Below are 18750 nucleotides of genomic sequence, written 5' to 3'. Positions count from 1 at the left end.
ACACTTGCATTGACAAAAGTGGTATATATCTATATATATCTACACAGATAGATATATCTACACAGATAGATATATCTCTCTCTCTCTCTCTCTATATATATATATATATATATATATATATATATGTGTTTTTTTGTTTTTTAATAGTTGTATGGTTTCTTTGGGGGCCATAATAGCCCCCAGTGTAACCCTACAAGTACTAAAAAAAAATGATTGCCCCCACTGGGGGTCGCCCTGCCACGGGCCTGTCTTCCGCGTCTCCTGGAATGTAAAAATGTTTTTAAAAAATCCTCTGGTGTGACTCACCCAAGGATTTTTTAACCTCCTCCCTGGTGTCGGCCACTGGTCGTGACCCACACCAAGGAGGTAGTGTGCGCGTTGGCCAGTGGCCGACGCCTGCACTAAATGGGTTAAGGGCTGGGTCTTTGCAGATCAGGCGGAATCAGCGTATCGCCTTGGCAGGGACGTGACTGGGAGCAGAGGCTATGAGTTTGCATTATATACACGCTGGAGCGCAAGAGCCTTGCCGATGCGCACTGGTACTATAGTTAGGGCATGGATTGAAGCGTTGTGCACCCTGGGCTGGGGGTCTATCCAGACGGCCTGGACCCCACTGTGGAGTGGTGATCTCCTGAAAAAGGTCGGCACCCTGGGTGGATTTAAAACATGGTCGCTCCTGGGCATTGACCACCTGGGTGATATTTGGAGAGTGCAGGAGTTTGTGACATTCGACATTCTCCAACAAGAGTATGATATGGCAGACACCAAACGTTTTAGATATATGCAGTTGAGGCTCTCCTTGCGGTGTCATATGATTGAGGGCAACCAGTTGCTGGATTCGCCCCATCTGCAGGATTGCCTTCTCTCCGCTCCACTGGAGTCTAAGGTCATCTTGAGGATTTATAGGAAACTGATGAATAATTCCCCTGACCCATTGGTGGCCCTATGTGCCGCTTGGAAGAAAGACGTAGTGGTGTGGATTGACTAGGACTGGGTTGAGGCAAGGCAGAGCCCCAGGGAGGTAAGGATTCCAGCTCGTTTCAGGCTGGTCCAATTACAGATACTACACAGGGCCTATTACTCCAGGGTGGTCGTACACAAGATGGGTAGGGGTGACTCACAGCTGTGTCATAGGCTGTGTGGACAGAAAGGCATCTTCTACCATGTATTGTGGACCTGCCCCCAGATTCAGTGTTTTTGGTGGGAAATTTTAGGGGTTTTGAAACCGGTAATTGGACAGGAGGTCCCTATGGATCCCAAACTACTTCTCTTGAATATAGTTGGAGAGGAAGTCTGGCCGAAGTATCAGTGATTATGGTTAGCGAAGGCAGCGATTGTCGCCAAGCACAACATAGCATGTGCTTAGGAAGCAGGGACTCCACCCCACTTAAAAGACTGGAAGTCCTTCCTGGACTGGTGCCATGGAGCAGAAAGAGTCAAAGTAGGAGATGCCCCAAAAAGTGGGAAGGGTTGGAAAGGGTGGAGCTCATACAGGGGGATATGTATGGCAGGACAGGAGATGGCACTGGTGGTGGCTGGGGGGTTGAGGGCAGGGGGCCCATTCTAAACTTTTCCTTCCAAGGTTTTCAATAGTGATGCCTCCTGCATGCTGGGTGGGTGTACTTGTCATAAATTGCTTCTGAATGCAAGATGGCGACTGTACCGAATGCTGCCAATTGTTAATTTAGAGCAATAGTTGTTGCACGGTGACTAATAAAAAGATTTTTGTTTTGTTTTAAGTAAAATGATCCAAATTAACTATTTCCATGCCACTTACATATCCCCCCCACCAGCTGCGACAGATGGATCACGCGGCTCAGGCCATATGCACACACTGTCGCCGCCCTGATGGAGACTTCTACCATGTGGCCAGGGAGGGGTTGGCCACGAGATTTCAACAGTACATGGCCACCCCATTGATTTGAGTTCCCGGTTAGCCCCATTGGGCCTTTTGGAGTAGCTGGGAGGGCCACACGCTAAACGGATCTTTGTAGGGAGATGGCCTGTTTAGTGCCAAAAAACAGATCTCGCCCGTCATGGAAACAGCCTACACGCCCCTTGTTGTTAGCCTGGCAAAGGGAGTAGACCAGTGTTTTCACCAAGAGAAGCCAATCTGTGGGGGATGGGGGGTGTCCCCAAAAACACAATAAAATATGGGGGAATTGGTGGACTTGTCATGGCTTACCTGTGTAATGTAAAGTTATTTGCTTTGACTACTCAACTTCCAGACAGTACTCTGGAGCTATTATTGTCCTGGAATTTTATTTATTTCACGGGTGATGATGTTTTCCTTGTTAAACAGAATAAAAAATGTGGTCACAAAAAAATAAGGCACACAGCACGGCTGAAGGCAGCTTTCACAGCAGCATCTAAGTGCATTGTGACCGGCTTCACTGCCCTCGGACCAGGACCAGTCAGAGAGGAACGCAGTGCAATCTGTGATCTCCAGACTGGCAACTCACTCCAGCACATGAGTATCTGAGCAGCTGTCAGCAGTGAGTGAGTGTAAGTCGACAGAAACTGCAGCTACTGTGATACTTCAGGCAGCAGGTATTGTTTCCCAGCATAGAGTGTTAGTAAGTGTAGTGGCCAGTTATAAACTACAGGTGGGGCAAGAACTAGAGATTGGTGTGCAGGGCCGGCCTTAGGGTTCTGTAACCGTTGCAGCCGCACCTAGTGCTGAGCTGGGAGTGCTGTTGTGTTTAGTAATAACTTATGGGAAGCTCCTGCTGCAGAGTTCCTTGTATGTCGAGTAGTTTTCACGCAACAATAAAAACTGTCACTATAACTCTTGTGACTAATGTTCCTACTGGAGAGAGATCAGAGTTTTGTTTAGTGGTGATAGTTTTGACTCACCCTAAAGTAGCGCTGAGAGGGTTAACATGCCTGCTGCAAAGAATGTGTATCATGCAGATCACAGAACGGTATTTTATGTGGACAGCTCAGTGGGGTACTGCGTTTGTCATAGAGATCCCTTTTTATTTGCAGTTCATAATTTAAGAACCTAATATAGCACAGTGACCTATGAACTTTCATCAGAGAGCTGAGCTGCATGTCAATTGCGTGGTATAGGTTAGACCGTTATGCTTTTCTCCCATCTGTTATTGTCCTAATGTTGCTAAAAGAGGTTTGTTTGGGGATAAATACATTCTTATTAGTAAAGCCAACCCCAACCACTGTGTAACGTTTTAAATCATGAGCTTCTCCAGACCAAACACACCTATGGAATAAAATAACTTGATTCCTACACCTGTAAGCCTCATTGTATTATGCAACATTTTCTAGACTGATTTAGACACGTATGATGTGTTGTCTCTGTATAACGTATCGATTGTAAGGGGCTCTGACACCCTCCACTGGTATGTGTAGTGCAACAAAACAAATAAAATGTATGTAAGAGAATAACTATGGAAAAATGAGGGGCACTGTTGGAGAGTGGTAGTGAGGGAATCCGTGGAGAAGGAGGTCATTAGGGGGTGCCAAAAAAGATTGTTGCACTGAGCGTCACCAGCACTAATGTGGGACCTGAGAGAGTGAGTCAGTGATGTTGGTCAGTGTGCCGTTTGAGACTGATCTCATACTAATGTGGTAGTACTGTATAGATAGAGTAAATGAGTTGGATTTTTAACCTAACTTGTGATAAAAGGTGTTTATGTAGCCAACAGTGGCGGTTTCTGTGCACGGGCATCGGGGCTCCGTCCCCTTTATATTCACAGTTAAAAGAAAGCAATCATTCCAATGTTGTATGTTTTTAATTTAAAAACAAAACCTCTTGTAACTTTAAAGAACGGGGAACCCTATCTGCCCCACTCGCCGACACCAGTGTTGTAGTTCCTGTGCTTAATAACAATGCAGACATGTGACTGACACATTACTTTAACTGCTCTCCCAGCAGACCCAAAGTCTAAGTATTTACCGGGCTGACAGTCTCACAGCACTGAGGGTTGTGATGTCATCAGCTCGGCAAAGACCTAGCATCGAAGCCCAGTCTCCACCCACTGATGACGCAGAGGTGAAGTTATCCCTGGGCGTTTTTAATGCAAGCCCTGTAGGGCTTAGCCTCCACATCCATCAGAGAGTGGAGAATATTATCACCCCACCCTTTACTAACTTGTTACAGGGTGTGAAAGGGTGTGGCAGGCGAGAAGCCATGAAATCGAGTCTGCGCACACTGGACTTGAGTGGTGTCTGAGACTGACAGTGCTCCCAGGCTTGAGTATGTGACGCCATTTTAGTAACAGTGCATGCCGTGTGTCTGTTCCGAGAGATCCAGGATTTAATGCAGTGCTGCATTGACATATGTAAAGAAGTCAGGCCAGCATTTGGCAGTTCACCAGGTAAGGGCCATAAAAAAGAAATTAATAGCTGCCGGGCCCAAGCTCACTTGCGTAGTTGTAATTGGGCCATTGTACGCGGGGGTGTACTGCAGCAGCATGCCTTTAAGACCGGGGGAGCATTTTGCCTCAGGAGTGGACTATGAACATAAAACGTGACTCAAGCCACTTATTACTATGCGTACAGGCAGAGGCATGTGAAATGATGGGGAGCCTGTAAGCAATGGCATATTATGGGAAAGTGCATTCTTCAAAAGGACTGTGCATTTTCTGTTGAAATTCGGTACTATATTAAAACATTTCTTCTCGTGCTTTAACAAGTTCAGAGTTGCAGTTATCGGTGCTAATAAGTACACATGCTGTTAACGAATAAATTGGTATTATATGAGCGCAACATCATTTTATTAAGTTTGCTTTAAAAAGTGTGTTTGAAGTTGCATTTTGTGGAATGTAAATTAAATGTGTTTTTGTACGTGCCAAAGGAGAAACTCTGTGGGCCATGGTATCCTGCGAAATGTGCGGTGCAATTCTTGTGAAAAATTGCCCATGCGGTTCAACGTGCATGCATCTAACTTTCACCCACTACGCCCTACATTGTTTATATCCAGTTGCAAAATGATCATGTGTCACTGCCTATAATAATCTTTCAAACTCCCCAGGAGTAGCAGACGTTCTATATATGTCAAATCCAATTGGAAATCACTGCAATTCAAACAAAACAATGGCAGGAGTATGCATGCATGTAATGCATGATTTCACACGAGGCTGAGGAACCCTATGCACTCACACACGTGGCTGTTTCAAGGTATCAGTCCCTGCTAGCTTGCGCCTAAATGTTTAAAATGGCCATACTGATGTTCACCCACTATTTTGTTTCCATGTGCCAGGCCAGGGTATATAGATTAAGTTGGGGCACAGAGAGCCTAGTTGTTCTGCCGTCTATCATGATTCACCTAGTCCATGTATTACATGTTTTTTAATATACATATGCACGTATGCCCGCATCCCCCCTAATGTGAACCTCCGCACTCATAATCATAAACTACCTCTGTAGACTAAAAGTAAATGAAAACAGAAACACCAGTGCAGAACCAAATACGCGTCATGGATGATTTCAACCAGACACGTCGGGGCAAATGAAAAAAGCACCAAAGCAAACAGTAAAGGGTGTTGGCTAATTGCTTGTTTGTGTTCGTTAAATGCATGTGTTGTTTTTTAAGGCGAGGGAATGTCATTGTTATCCTGGGTCTGAATATTATGTACAGTGCAATGGGAATAAAGGGCCGAGTTTCAGTGCAAATAGACCTGTTAAACAAATACGCTGTGTGGGTGCCCGGTGTGCCTGGCAGCACCTCTGCTGGGTATATAGCCCTGTGTCAGTGCAGGCCCTCACTCGGTTACAGGGCCTTTATTGCGCCGTAGATAGGTGGTGTGGTGCGTGGTTTTGTAACTGTATGTCATCATAGCTCCCATGCTGCTTGTGACATCTCCATCTTTTGAGTGCATTTGCTGTTTGCGTGTGACATTCAAATGCTTTTGTGACACTTTTCCACAGTAATATGACACATTTCAGAAAGGATTGTGAGACACCTAAAGCTATTTGCACTTTGTTTAGTCAACAGAAAAAGTTGCATTCTGGGATTTGTAGTTTTGTTCTTAGAGATTGCTGGAGGACAAAGAAGTAGATTGGGTTGAATCTTCCTGGCATCTATGCCAGCCACCTGGATACATTTTTGTCAAGTTTAGGTCCAGGCAGAAATGTAGGTGATTCTACAGCATTGTTTTTTTCTGCTGTATTCAGTTAATTAGGTGACAACTGCTAAGGGCATGTAATGTCTGTGAATCAACCGTTGTGCTCAAACTTACAAAGGCTACTTCTGCTGCACACAATAGCAAGTGAAAATGATTGGTTTATTATTTTTACTATCAAATTAACTGGAATTATAGTTAATCTCGCACGTCTTTCTGTTGAGATCTATGTACAAATAAACAATGCATCAAGCCTGCAGCACTATCTTTATATAAAAGAACTGTCAAACTTGAGGTTGTGATTGACAGAAATAAAAACATGGTATACTCTGACTTTGAGCAAGCTGGAAAAACATTCATTAAAAATCAGTCAGCAATATGTGAAGGAGAAACGAACCCCAAAACCTCTTGACAGCTGCACACATCGATAAAGAAGGATATCAGGCTTGCCTAACAAGCCAGGCTTATGAAACTTATTCCTTTTTGTTCCTTTTATTTTTTTTAAATGGAGCTTGAAATGGCAGATTTTTATCCCATTTTTGTTAAATTAGATTTGCACAGGAAATGGCGGCTAAGCTCCCAAAAAAATGCTGTGCCACACTGCCTTCTCTCCCCCACCCCTAGGACCAAGCCCAGCCCCACCACTCACAAACCTCACCAGCCGCCGCTGGTAGCCAAGTTACAATGGTCTGGCAATTTTACCCTGACTGTTCAGAGACACCAATGAAGTTCTTGATTTGTTTATAGTACTACGAGCAGCTCAGCTGCAGGGGTCAGAAGAGGTGTAAAATCATGGCGGATGTGAGGAGGTTGTGCAAGTTAGTGGGGGAGTTTTCACTTTTAGAGAAAGGTGTTGAAGTGATATGTGCATGGCAGAAAGCTGAAGCCGAGCAGGGTATTGGTGTTGGCACCTGCTAAGGAGGATTCCAATGAGGTTTCAGAGTGCATCACAATCACTGCACATCATGTTTGTTACTGTGTAACCAGAGAGAAAAGGAACTCAAATCTGGTTGGCCCAATGGGAATAGTGGCTTGTGTATATATATAGTGCTACGAGGTTGCAGCCTGCGACTAAAAGCACTTAGTTTCTCCTTGCTTACATAGCTGTAATTTCTGACATTTCTCTGTTTCCATGGACCTCGTTGCTTGGTTTTGTTTGCAAGAAAGTGTCATTCTTACGTGTCAAACATTTGTTCTGTGAGTGTCACTCATAAGTACACTGAAACCTTAAAAATGTCACACAAGCAATCTGAAAACGGGTCGGCTATGTGAGCCAGTTTGGAAATAAGCTCTTAACCCGGTCTTTAGCATCAGCCGTTTTGCTAGAAACGGTATTACTACAGACATCTCCTTGCAATTTTAAACCTAAAATAAGCACATTTTTCACGGCAGGGGAATAAATTGGTCTTGACGCATGCAAGGGATCAAGGTCCTCTGCTTTTTAAACCGCACCCTCCTCCTCTGTTCTGGTGCATCATCTGTAATCTCGGTGATGGTTCAGGTATCCTGAGGAATATTACTGCTTTAAAGAAAGCCCTTTGGTACTCGTAGATGCCAACCCTCCCGATTCAGGTGGGGAACTACTGATTTCAAGTATAGTCTCCCGCCGCCTGCATGTGAAAACCTGATTCGTCTGCAGGCTTCAGTTGACAAGGCCTGGTCTTGTGTAACTCAGAGTATGCTCTGCCAGTCACCTGCTCCTGCAGGCCAGTGAACAGCATTTGCATCACGCTCTCTCAGCCCACTATAGCGATTTTTCCGTGCTCCTGCCACGTAAGGAAAAAAAGCGTGCATTTGCGTGTCTAATATCTAATCCTGCAGCATCAGGCTTGCAAATCTCCATACATAACAATAACCCGATTCAGGCCCCAATAGAAGTCAGTGGAGGAAATACATCTTCCGAATTTTTTTCTAGAAATCTCCCACTTTTCTCTTCTAAAATGTTGGCAGGTATGGGCACCTGGTTGTTTAGTTGAGGGGTACCCCGTTGTATATGCATGTTGGTGAATATGACTGAGACTGCTTTATTACTATCTTTTCTCTTTTGTAGATAGCATTCTGCCCTAGCTAACAGCGAAGGTTTATTTTGTTTTCTGTCTTCACCGCTAGACGCCAGAAGATGGCGTCAAACTGCAACAATAGCCATTAGTGACTTTGTGGCAACAGGAGTCCGAGCAAATGTATTTATTTATCACGTAAGAACGGAATATTACAGACACTTTAATATTTCAGGGGTTCTGCATCTCTAATTGATTATTAGAATCACACGTGTACCTGTAGCTGAGTAGGCATTGGACTTGTCAAAATGTGTTCCCGTTCAGAACAGACGTGTTTCTTTTTATCTAAACTCCTAGAGTTTCATCAGACAGCTAAAAACAACTTGAATGCAAACCTTCAGTGTGGCGGCATGTAACTGTGTGGTGCTGAGATTATGAAAGCTCGCTGGAAGCCGTAAAGTGACAGAGCTGTGTGTTTTTTTTTTTTTGTTTTTTTTTTAAATTGAAAAGCTACCTGCTTGTATGAACAATGCCATTTCATTGTTCCCTTTTTAAAGGGAGTGATAAAAGAAAAGATTTTCTTCTGAACAACAAACAAAAATAGGCATATGCTTTCATTAATTTCTAATTCCGTTATATATATATATAACCAAAAAGTACCCGACTTGTTAAGGCTCAAAAGTGGCGGTCTTGATATGGGATCGGGAAGCCCATAAATTATGTCCAAGTCTTCTCAACCAATTAGATAAGAAATCAAGACACTAGGCGAGTAGTTCCAAAATATATTAAAGTAGAAACAAATGGAATTCCTCCCAACGCGTTTCAGCCGTAGCCTTGTATTCATTTCCTCACTAAGATTCAACCCATTTGGAGACAGAGACATAAATTTAATAATATATTTTGATTCAAGAATACGTAACATTCTCTGTCTGTCTCCACCTCGTGGGTTAAGTTTAATTTGATCACAGACCAAATAAGTGAGTAATTTTTTTTTCATCTTGGTAGCTAAAATTGCTAATTTTTGGATTCTCCGGGTTTCTTTGTTTGAGATTGTGGAGACTTAATATATCTCCACTGTAAATAGTATCAAATTTTTTGGGGGTTTTCTCTTTTTAGATTTAGTATACTTAATCTTGATAAGGGTATTAAACTTAATAAGATATTCACGGCGTACAACAGAAGGTCTCGTATTTAACAATTAATAAATTTATAATATGTAATTTAATGTTATATATCATACATTTACATATAACTATGTTGATGTAGTATGATATGAGAATTAATATTTATATACAAAGAAACATGTATGTATTTATGGTATTCCTTTAGAGATATTCTGTTTTACTTACCCTTACAAGATGGCACCTTTGTTTTCAGGGTGATATATATCTGTACTGTGTTAAGAGTCCTTTTTTTATGTCTACACATTTGTATTTATACTGGTTGTTTGTAATACACCCCCATCCGTGAACAAGGCTACGGCTGAAACGCGTTGGGAGGAATTCCATTTGTTTCTGCTTTAATATATTTTGGAACTACTCGCCTAGTGTATTGATCTCTTATCTAATTGGGTGAGAAGACTTGGACATATATATATATATATATATATATATATATATATATATATATATATATATATATAGTGGCGCTTGCTTCTAGGTAGATATAGTCAGGACCTAGTTTCTATATAAAAAACGTTATTTTTTATTTTTTTTAACTTGCCTATATCTTAAGCGCCGCTTGACCAATCTTCACAGAACATTCCTAAAAACAATTTGCCAACATTTTTTGCCAGTCACATTAGCTGCTGTCTGGAAAGTTTCGGGGTGATCTGTCCCAGAGGCGAGAGAAAAGGGGGAGAGAAGGGGTTCCCAAAACTCTTTATCCCTATTCATTTTTCCATAGGGATTTTGAACAGCGATAGCGCCAAAACTACTGGACGGAATTAAACCAAATTTGGCAGTAAGATAGGCCCTGGTCCAGAAAGCTACCTTTTTGGGTTTTGCTGTAAATATGTTCATTGCTTTTTGGTATTTAATGGGGGGGGGATAATTGTATGTATAGGAAAGTGGATCCGTCGCGGATCCCATGCGGACTGCCACAAATTCGCAAGCCACACAGAGGACTGTGATTGGCTGGGTGCAAGCTGTTCAGAAAGTTGCAGCCGTCATTTTATCAACCAGCAATCGTTGTGGGGATGGATTTTCTTTGAGAAATGGGTAGAAGTGGTCAGGGTAGAGGTACTCTGACGCCATGTACATAATGTATTGGTTTGTGAGGGATGAATTATGAGTTTTAAAAAGTTAACACCTTCTCTTTTTTTTTTTACTATCGTGGATCCGCAACTCCGTTATGGTGCTCAGCGCAGCCCCCCACAGTGATAGGGGATGTACTAGGCAACGTAGATCCAGATAATGTACCTGGTTGTCGGTCCTGGTTTGTACAAGATCCAAGGGCAAGTGCTCTTTGCCTCTGAGCTCTTGCAAGACAAGCACTGTGCATGCTTTTGAGGTGTTTGAGCATGGAGGATGTCCCACAGGAGTATTTTCTCTCTGATCCCGAGACAAAGCTTTGTTGCACAAACTGCAAGTCACCTTTATTGGATTAATCTTCTTTTCTTCTTCTGGTATTGTAAAGAAGGTTGAGAGGGTACTCTCCCTCTTCTTTCTGGGGCATTCTTTTTAAGAATCACTGCTAGGGACATAATCATTTGATGGAGGAGTAGCTGCCATCTTCTTCCTGTCCAAAAAGTTTGAAGAACACCCACAAAAAATAACTAAAATTGCTCTGAAGCTTCACAGCTGTGCTCTAATTCAAATGCACCCAAATGATGCTCAGAAACTTGTGGGGCCTTCCTGTACAAGGAATTGAAGTATTTTCAACCAATCAGATTGTCTGTTCTGTAGTCCCATGATGTCTGACGTCATCCTGTACACACCGCGTCTCTGTCACAGTTTAGCAAAATAACATAAAAACATAATTTAAAAAGATACCCATCTATATTTATACTAACTTTTGTAGTATTATAATATTTGTCCTCTAACTTCAAAATATACTTAAACTGTAGTTATATGGTAATTCATATTGTTAAAAATACGGTGGATCTGCGTCTCCACCACGACCTCAGATATGCATTGCAGCAGGAGTCACGTATCCTTTGCGTCTCCTGAAAAAATATCAAAACCACAAGTAAAATAACTTTTGTATACAAATTGTGTTTTCTATAACTTCATAAATAAATCTCTCAATATGAATTATACTGCTGAAATGTGTTTATATATGTTTTAACGATTTAAAAAATGCCTAAGAGTCACAAACCTCCGCTCAAGATTGGCACCCTGCCTTAGAACACCACCATACAAGAAAAAGACTCTAGGTGGTACATCCTTCTCCATCCAAGCAGCCAAACTATGGAATTCATTACCCCCAACTATAAGAGCCACAGATAACTTTCTAGTCTTCAGAAAACTACTCAAGAGTTGGCTCTTTCCTTCATAACCACCATATTCAAACAACTATGAACTGCATAAGCCTATGTTGATAAATATTTTTTTCAGATTATGTGTATATTTCTATTTATTTATAATTTCTTTAGAAAATATGTATCGCTACTATGTCATAACAATAAAATACACACACTCTTTAAACCTGTTTGACTAAGTATATTTTACCCATGGTTCTAATTATGTATTGTATGTGCATATGTGTGTGTATTCATGTGTGTGTGTATATATGTATGTATGTATATATATATGTATATATATATGTATATATATATATGTATGTGTATATGTTGTTTCTGTGCTTGGCATATTCGTGGATCATTGCATGGCTTCTGGGTGGGTTGTTATACTAGATAGCTATGAATTCCTACTCTCATCTTATCACACTTATCTACTCATCATCATATGTCATGTCTCTATCAAACTATCCTCCATTCTCACTCTGACTCATCCCAAATCCCTTCTACTACTTAAATCTCCTAAATAACTTTGCCTAAGCTCTTCCCTCCGCTTCCACATCTAACTCACCAAACCTCACTCTACTACTGTGACCTCCCACACAACCCTACTAAATTCTCCTGCATTTATCTCACCCTGCTACTATGCTCTCCCTAACCCTTCCACATACTCTTCCCTCCTCCACCCCCCTTTACTCATTCCAAGCCTTTGGGTTGAGTAAACGAAGGATATACTCCCAATTAACACTTCTGGATTTCTTTCCTCCTCCACCCCTCCATTACTCCAGTCAATCTAACTAACAAACTCTCATAACCGCAGTTCAAATTAACTCATAATAATACTAAAACTGTACTCATTATTTCCCGATACTAATCCATCACTAATTCTTGTTGGGTTCCATAGTAGCGTGCTACTCATCAAAAAGCGCTTCGACGCCTCGTCTGGGGTAGTAAGCGCTATATAAATACGATTACAATACAATACAATACAACTGAAGCATGAATAAGCGTGATGGAGACGAGACTCCAATAAAATATGGAAAAAATATGTTAAAGTATACGTCCATAAAATATGCATATACATATTTTACAGCCTTCACAAATAAAATAATTACAAAGTTACAAAAGACTACAAATAATAGTTTCAAAATTTTTAAAATAAAAAACATACAAATTAAGTTAAAGAACCGAATGCTTTACAGATCTGTTTTATTGTATTCAAAACACGTAAAAGCTACATAAACATTAAAACAAAAACAAAATGTTACATGACCATGATAATTATTTACTAGATTTTGACAAACCGTAGAGATTCACTTAAAAGAAATCAAAGGGACGTTATAGTTAGGGTCAAACTTTTTCATATAACACCATAGAAATTCAGCAGTTATAGTTACCTAAGCTAACTATAACTTACGGCTTGCAATGCACTGCTTATGACGTCACATATTACATCACTCGTGACATTGTCCGTGACATCACTGATTGTATCTCAAATGACATCACTGATGACATCATCCACTGAGTGTAAGTAGTTTTATGAATGTATGATTGGGTGTGTGGGTAGGTCAATGAGTGAGTATGTGATTGCGTCAGTTATTGAATGGGAGATTGAGTGGATGTGTAAGTACCTGTATTGGTGAGTTTGTGAGTGGCTGCACTAACTTAGTCACTGGTGGTGTGAGTGGTTGTACAAGTGAGTAGGTGTGTGAGTGCTTGTATGGATGAGTGACGGAGTGTGTTTTTGTCTGCATTAGTAAAAGAGTGCGTGAGTAAGTGTATGTGTAAGTGAGTGGGTCTGCCAGTGACCTGATGCAGACGTCTGTTGATGTCTGATTGACTTTATGGCAGAGTGATTGGTTCTGTCAGTAGCTGTATCAGTGATTCTGTGGGTGTGTGAGTGGGTGTATGGGTGAGTGAGTGGGCATGTTAGTGACTATATTGTTGAGTTAGTGGGTGAGTCATTGATTGTTTGGCTGAGTGGGTGTATGAGTGACTGTATACACAAGTGGGAGACTGTGTCAGTCACTATATAGGAGAGTAAGTGGATGTCTGAGTAAGTGGATGTGGAAGTGACTTGGTGTGTTAGGGCCTGTATGAGTGAGTGAGTGGGTGTGTGAGTGGGTGCACAAGTGACTGAGTAGCTGTGTTAGTTGCTCTATGGCTGAGTGACTTCAAGTGTAAATGTCTGTTTTGGTGATTAGGCATAGGCGAGTGCATGGGTCTGTGATTGCTTGTATGGGGGAGTGAGTGGGTATGTTGGTGGTTGAATGGGATTGGGATAGGTTTATGTGAGTGTTTGTCAAGTGTGAGTTAGTGTGTGAGTGGCTTCATGGGTGAGTGAGCGGGTGACTGAGTGTACATGTGCAAATAACTAAGTCATTCAAGCATGTGTGAGTGTGTTGTATTTGTGGCAGTGAATGAATGAGTGTTATTGTGTCAGTAGTCTTGTCTGTTATGAATAAGAATATGAGGACTTGTATGTGTGGGTGTAAGATTGTTTGTATAGGGGTTTGAGTAGCTGTGCCAGCATTTTTTCTGTATGTCATTTGAGATGTCATCAGCGATGTCACTAACCAGATCAAGGTCCACCATTACTCGCGCCCTCACCATACACAGTTTTTTTGACGAAGAGTTTACTGCACATATTACATTGATATTATCAATAATGCTATATAAGATGTCATGAGTGCCGTAATTTATGAGCTAAATAGCAGCGCATGGCGATGGCCAGAGTTATAGTTACCTTAGGGCGCAAGTTATAGTTACTTGAGTTAACTCTAAATATAACTGGTGAATTTCTATGGTCTTGTTCGTTGAAAATGTGAGCCTACATCCCTGTAACCTTTGGGTTTTTTGTAAGTGAATTTCTATGATTTATTTTTTTACATTTTATTTCCTAACTATAACGGCCCTGTAACTTGTTTTTTTCAGTGATTTGAAAGTTTTTTTTAAAGTATAGTAATTTTCATTATTATATGTTAATCCAACCACTGCCACGCACAGACCTTGGCCACAGTGCCAACCCCCTATAAGCGCCCAACCTTGCAACGTGCACGGCCTTCACCTGTGTGCAGGGTAGGTTGCCCGCAAGACCTGGCCTGCAGACAAACCCCTCCAACTACCCGACACCATGCTGTGCACGGCCCTTTGTCCGTGTGCAACGGGATTTGGGTGCAACCTCTCTGGGTGTGAGATGTGAGCGGATTTATCTTGGGGGTGAGAATGGCTGTCAGACTGTCTGTCTGGGTGTAAGAGTGCGTACATCAGTGTTATAGTGGGTGCGTCCGTGTGTGCACCGGTCTGTGAGTGGGTGCATGAGGTTGTCAGTGGGTGTGTGACAGTCTGAGTGGGTCTGTGAGTGGGTGCGTAACTGTCAGTGGTTCTGTGAGTGGGTGTGTGAGGGTCTGAGTAGATCTGAGTAGATGAAAGGGTCTGACTGTGTCTGTGAGTGGGTGCCTGAGTGTCTGAGTGGGTGTGTGAGTGGGAAAAATTTATTTGAGTCAGAGAGAGAAACAAAGTGAGAGGGAGAGAGAGAGTTTTTTTAGGCTTTGATGTATGATATACTTAGAATGAAATATTTCTCTACAATTTAAAATAAAAATGTATCTGTCATTTTAAAAATTAAAACTAATTTGTTCTTTTTAAAAAAAAGGGATGCAAGTCCAGCTGGACTTGATCCCTGACTGCTCCGTGTGAAGATCTGCGACCTTCACACTGAGCTATTGGTTTTTCTTGTTATTTTCTAGCCCTTTATGGGCTATCTGAGACCACAAGGTCCCTACATTTTTTTTTTTAAAACCCTTTATGGGCTCACGTGCAGGGGACAGAGATGAAAGCTTCGTTTTTTTGACAGCTGGACTTGCTTGACAGGTTCCACTGTCAAAAACCAAAGTGTTTGCTGTGGCCTAGCCACAGAGCTGCAGCCAAGCCACAGCAAGCATCTATGTCCCGGGGATGGGCACCCGGGGACGTAGTAGGAGCCATCCCTGTGGGTTGGAGGTCTCCAAGGCCATTTGTGGCTCCATGAGGGGGGCTTTGCGGACCCCTCCAACTAAGAATGCCATGGGGAGGTGGTGGTCCTTGGGGTGGGGGGGAAGGGGCCGCCCGCCTTTATTTATTTTTCATAGCTCCGGGAAGGTGGTGATATCTAGGGCGCAGGGCAACGCATCCGCACACAAGAGCACAAATGCCCGTGGAGGTGGTGATCCCCTTGGCTGCGGGGGTTAGAGGGTGCCCCCCTCGCAAGTCAATAAAATGAAGCCCCGGGGAGGTGGTGGTCCCTGGTGCTACAGGGGAGGCCATCAGGCCTCCCCTGTGTTACGATCCATTTTTGCCCGGGGGGGGGGGGTGATGGTGCCCAGGGCGCAGGAGGTCCATGCGCTCTTCCCCCCCCCCCCAAACCAACGCTTATAATAGATTATTCACTCTGGGGAGGAGGTGGTACCTGGGCTTGGCCTCCCCCACACCAGTTTGATTTAGCCTCAGAGAGTTGGTGATCCCCAGGGCTTGGGGAGGCTGTGTGGCCCCCTATACATAGTTTCTACTTCACCCTTAAAAAAACCGAAGCCTGTGCTTTTTTTTTTTCAATTCTTTTATGGCAGATCTACCGCAACTCCAGCCATAAACTAAAAAAGAAAATGTTTGTTAGCCTGGGGGGGGTAAGGGGGGGGGCATGGGGGGTGTCCCTTCCTGCACAAAAACAATCCCCACAACGCAGGCATCATTGCAACATGGTGCAAAGGTGCTTGGGTTGGCGCTAGGCAGCAATTTGTGCACCAACGCAGGGGGAAAGGACCGAAATGCACTGTATCTTGTAGATATGGTGCATTTCTGTCCTTTTCCGGTTGCACAGGGTGGCGCAGCAGGGCACTTTCTGTGTCTCCATGCACCTCAGGCCTCGTAAATGAGGCCCTTTATACCATGCCCTATTAACTGTAACTTGCACCCTCGCCCTGCACTGCTATTACCCCACATAATAAATAAACTCATGATATCTTCTGTGGCAGTATTGATAATATCACTGCAACATTTGCAATAACATTAATGATGAAAAATCTGTGCATGGCAGGGCCGCGAGTTGTAGAATTTCTATGGATTTGTGTATGTAAAGTCTGAACCTAACTATAACGTCCCTGTAACCTTTGTTTTTTATTTCAGTAAGATATAGATAGATAGATAGATTATTAGATACAAGCTAATGTTGCCTGTTTATGGCAGTTTTTGCTTTATTTGGAGAGGTTTTTGTATCCGTTTAAAAGTTCTCCAAGGTTCCACAAGTGGACAGTTCTCTTCAACGTTTATGAATGTAAGGAAGATACCCACGATAGTAAGAAAATGTAAAGTTACTTATCTGTAAGACCTATTTCTGTACGTTTATGTACCTGAGCAGACTTACAGCCAGGGATGCTGTTCAAAGGTCACCTTATCAATGTCTGGTTTGGGTTCCAGTAGATCTTATCGTATTTGAGAAAGAACAGGCTGCCTTTAACATTCACAGTGGAATTGATAATTGCATTATAAGTGTATGCATTTTGTTTGTAATGCCCATGCCTGTTCTTCTTTCAGGGGGCCATATTAACCGGTCCTCCAGGCACAGGAAAAACTTTGCTGGCCAAGGCCACAGCAGGAGAAGCCGACGTGCCCTTTATCACAGTCAATGGGTCTGAGTTTCTGGAGATGTTTGTCGGCGTGGGCCCAGCAAGAGTAAGTCCTTGTACAGATTTGTGGCTGCAGCGTAGCTTGAGGGTGTCCTACTTAATGACACCTTCTGAATGTTAGAATTATTCGTCAGCAAGAAAAATTATGTATTTTGTATAATTTTGTATTCTCATTTCACAGCAACATTTTCCCCCAGCATTGGTTTATGAACTGCACATAGAACTTTGTCACCTACCTATTTGTTCACAATTATAGTTTAGTGCTGCATGTTGTAATTTCTGCATTTTTAATTTGTGTTGTTTACAGTCTGTGTGTTCCTTGAGTGCTAATTTAAAGTTTATTTTAATAACTTCGTAATACTGTTGTTTTTTTCCAATGAAATGTATATCTTCCGGAGCGTTTTCTAATTATTGTTTCACAACAACTTTATTTTGGGAAAACGTGGATCAACACTGTAGGGGGTCATTATGAGTTTGGCAGATGTAAAGCTCTGTCCTCTAAAATCCCGACAGGGTGGCCGCCACCTTTGTGGCGACCTCCCCGCCTGAGTCATTAAGAGTTTCCTGCTAGGTTGGCGGGCGCAAACCTAAGTTTCTGCCCACTGGCCTAGCGGGAAACAGGCTACAGCATTGTCACCAGCTTGTAATTGAGCTGCCAGCAATGCTGTAATGAGCAGGGTGCACAGCAGACAGTGAACTTGTCAATGGTGCTGGGCAGAGGGCCCCCTGCAGTGCCCATGCCAAGTGCATGGGCAGTGCAGGGGCCCCCTATGGTCCCCTGCACCTGTTTTCCACCAGCCTTTTCATGGTGGTGTTACCGCCATAAAAAGACTGGCGGAGAACAAGGTTGTAATCCTCAGGGCAGCGCTGCCTTGGGATTAGGATCTCCACCACCGCCAGACTGCCGGGATCCAAGATCCTGGTAGAGCTGGCAGTCCGACCGCCAGAGTTGTGATGTGGTGGTTGGAATGCCGCATTGGTTGTGGTCCAGACCGCCACCGCGAGTGTGGCAGTCTGAAGACCGCCACACTTCGTAATGACTCCCTGGGTCTGCTTTTTGTTTGCTATGGCATATATAACCGCCAATCCTTAATCACCCATTACTCAACTATTTTTCAAGGGCACAGCAATAGTTCTACTCTAAGCTTCACAGTCTGATTAGCCATGGCTTCGGGTGTGGGAAAGCCACATATGGTGATATTGTGTAATGTGACATTTGTCCAGGCCTTTTATGGATCCGACAGCAGCGTGGTTTTCCCTAGTGTCACCATGTGTGCACAAGGGGAACCAGTGCTAATTGTGCTGCCCTGTTAAGATCTAATGCAGGGGGAGCCATATGACCTACCGGATCCAGTTTATTTTGGTGTTTTCCACGGTGCCAACATGGTGAGTTTTAGACATTTCATAGATAGTACTGCAGGTTAGTGCATAATATTGGACACCCATAAGGCAGGACTCGAAGCCACTGAGACCATTGTTCTTATTAAAAAACTTATGCTGTACAACAATTATAGGCTTTAACCCCAACACACTTCAGAATTTATGTGCCT

At 42.8% G+C, this 18750-nt stretch overlaps 1 protein-coding gene across 4 annotated transcripts in view; it reads left to right on the top strand.

The window, feature by feature from the left end:
• The window catches only part of AFG3L2 (AFG3 like matrix AAA peptidase subunit 2), a 336314-nt gene that overhangs the window by 200156 nt on the left and 117408 nt on the right, over positions 1-18750 (top strand). For all 4 annotated transcript variants that reach the window (XM_069219758.1, XM_069219759.1, XM_069219757.1 and 1 more), the window contains one exon: positions 17109-17246. In XM_069219758.1, coding sequence (XP_069075859.1) covers positions 17109-17246 — 138 coding nt within the window. The remainder of the gene's footprint in view (positions 1-17108; positions 17247-18750) is intronic.

This window comes from Pleurodeles waltl, chromosome 2_2, assembly GCF_031143425.1.
Source record: "Pleurodeles waltl isolate 20211129_DDA chromosome 2_2, aPleWal1.hap1.20221129, whole genome shotgun sequence".
NCBI classification, from domain to species: Eukaryota; Metazoa; Chordata; class Amphibia; order Caudata; family Salamandridae; genus Pleurodeles; species Pleurodeles waltl.
The sequence above is the reverse complement of the archived record's forward strand: the minus strand, read 5'-3'. Positions and strand labels throughout refer to the sequence as shown.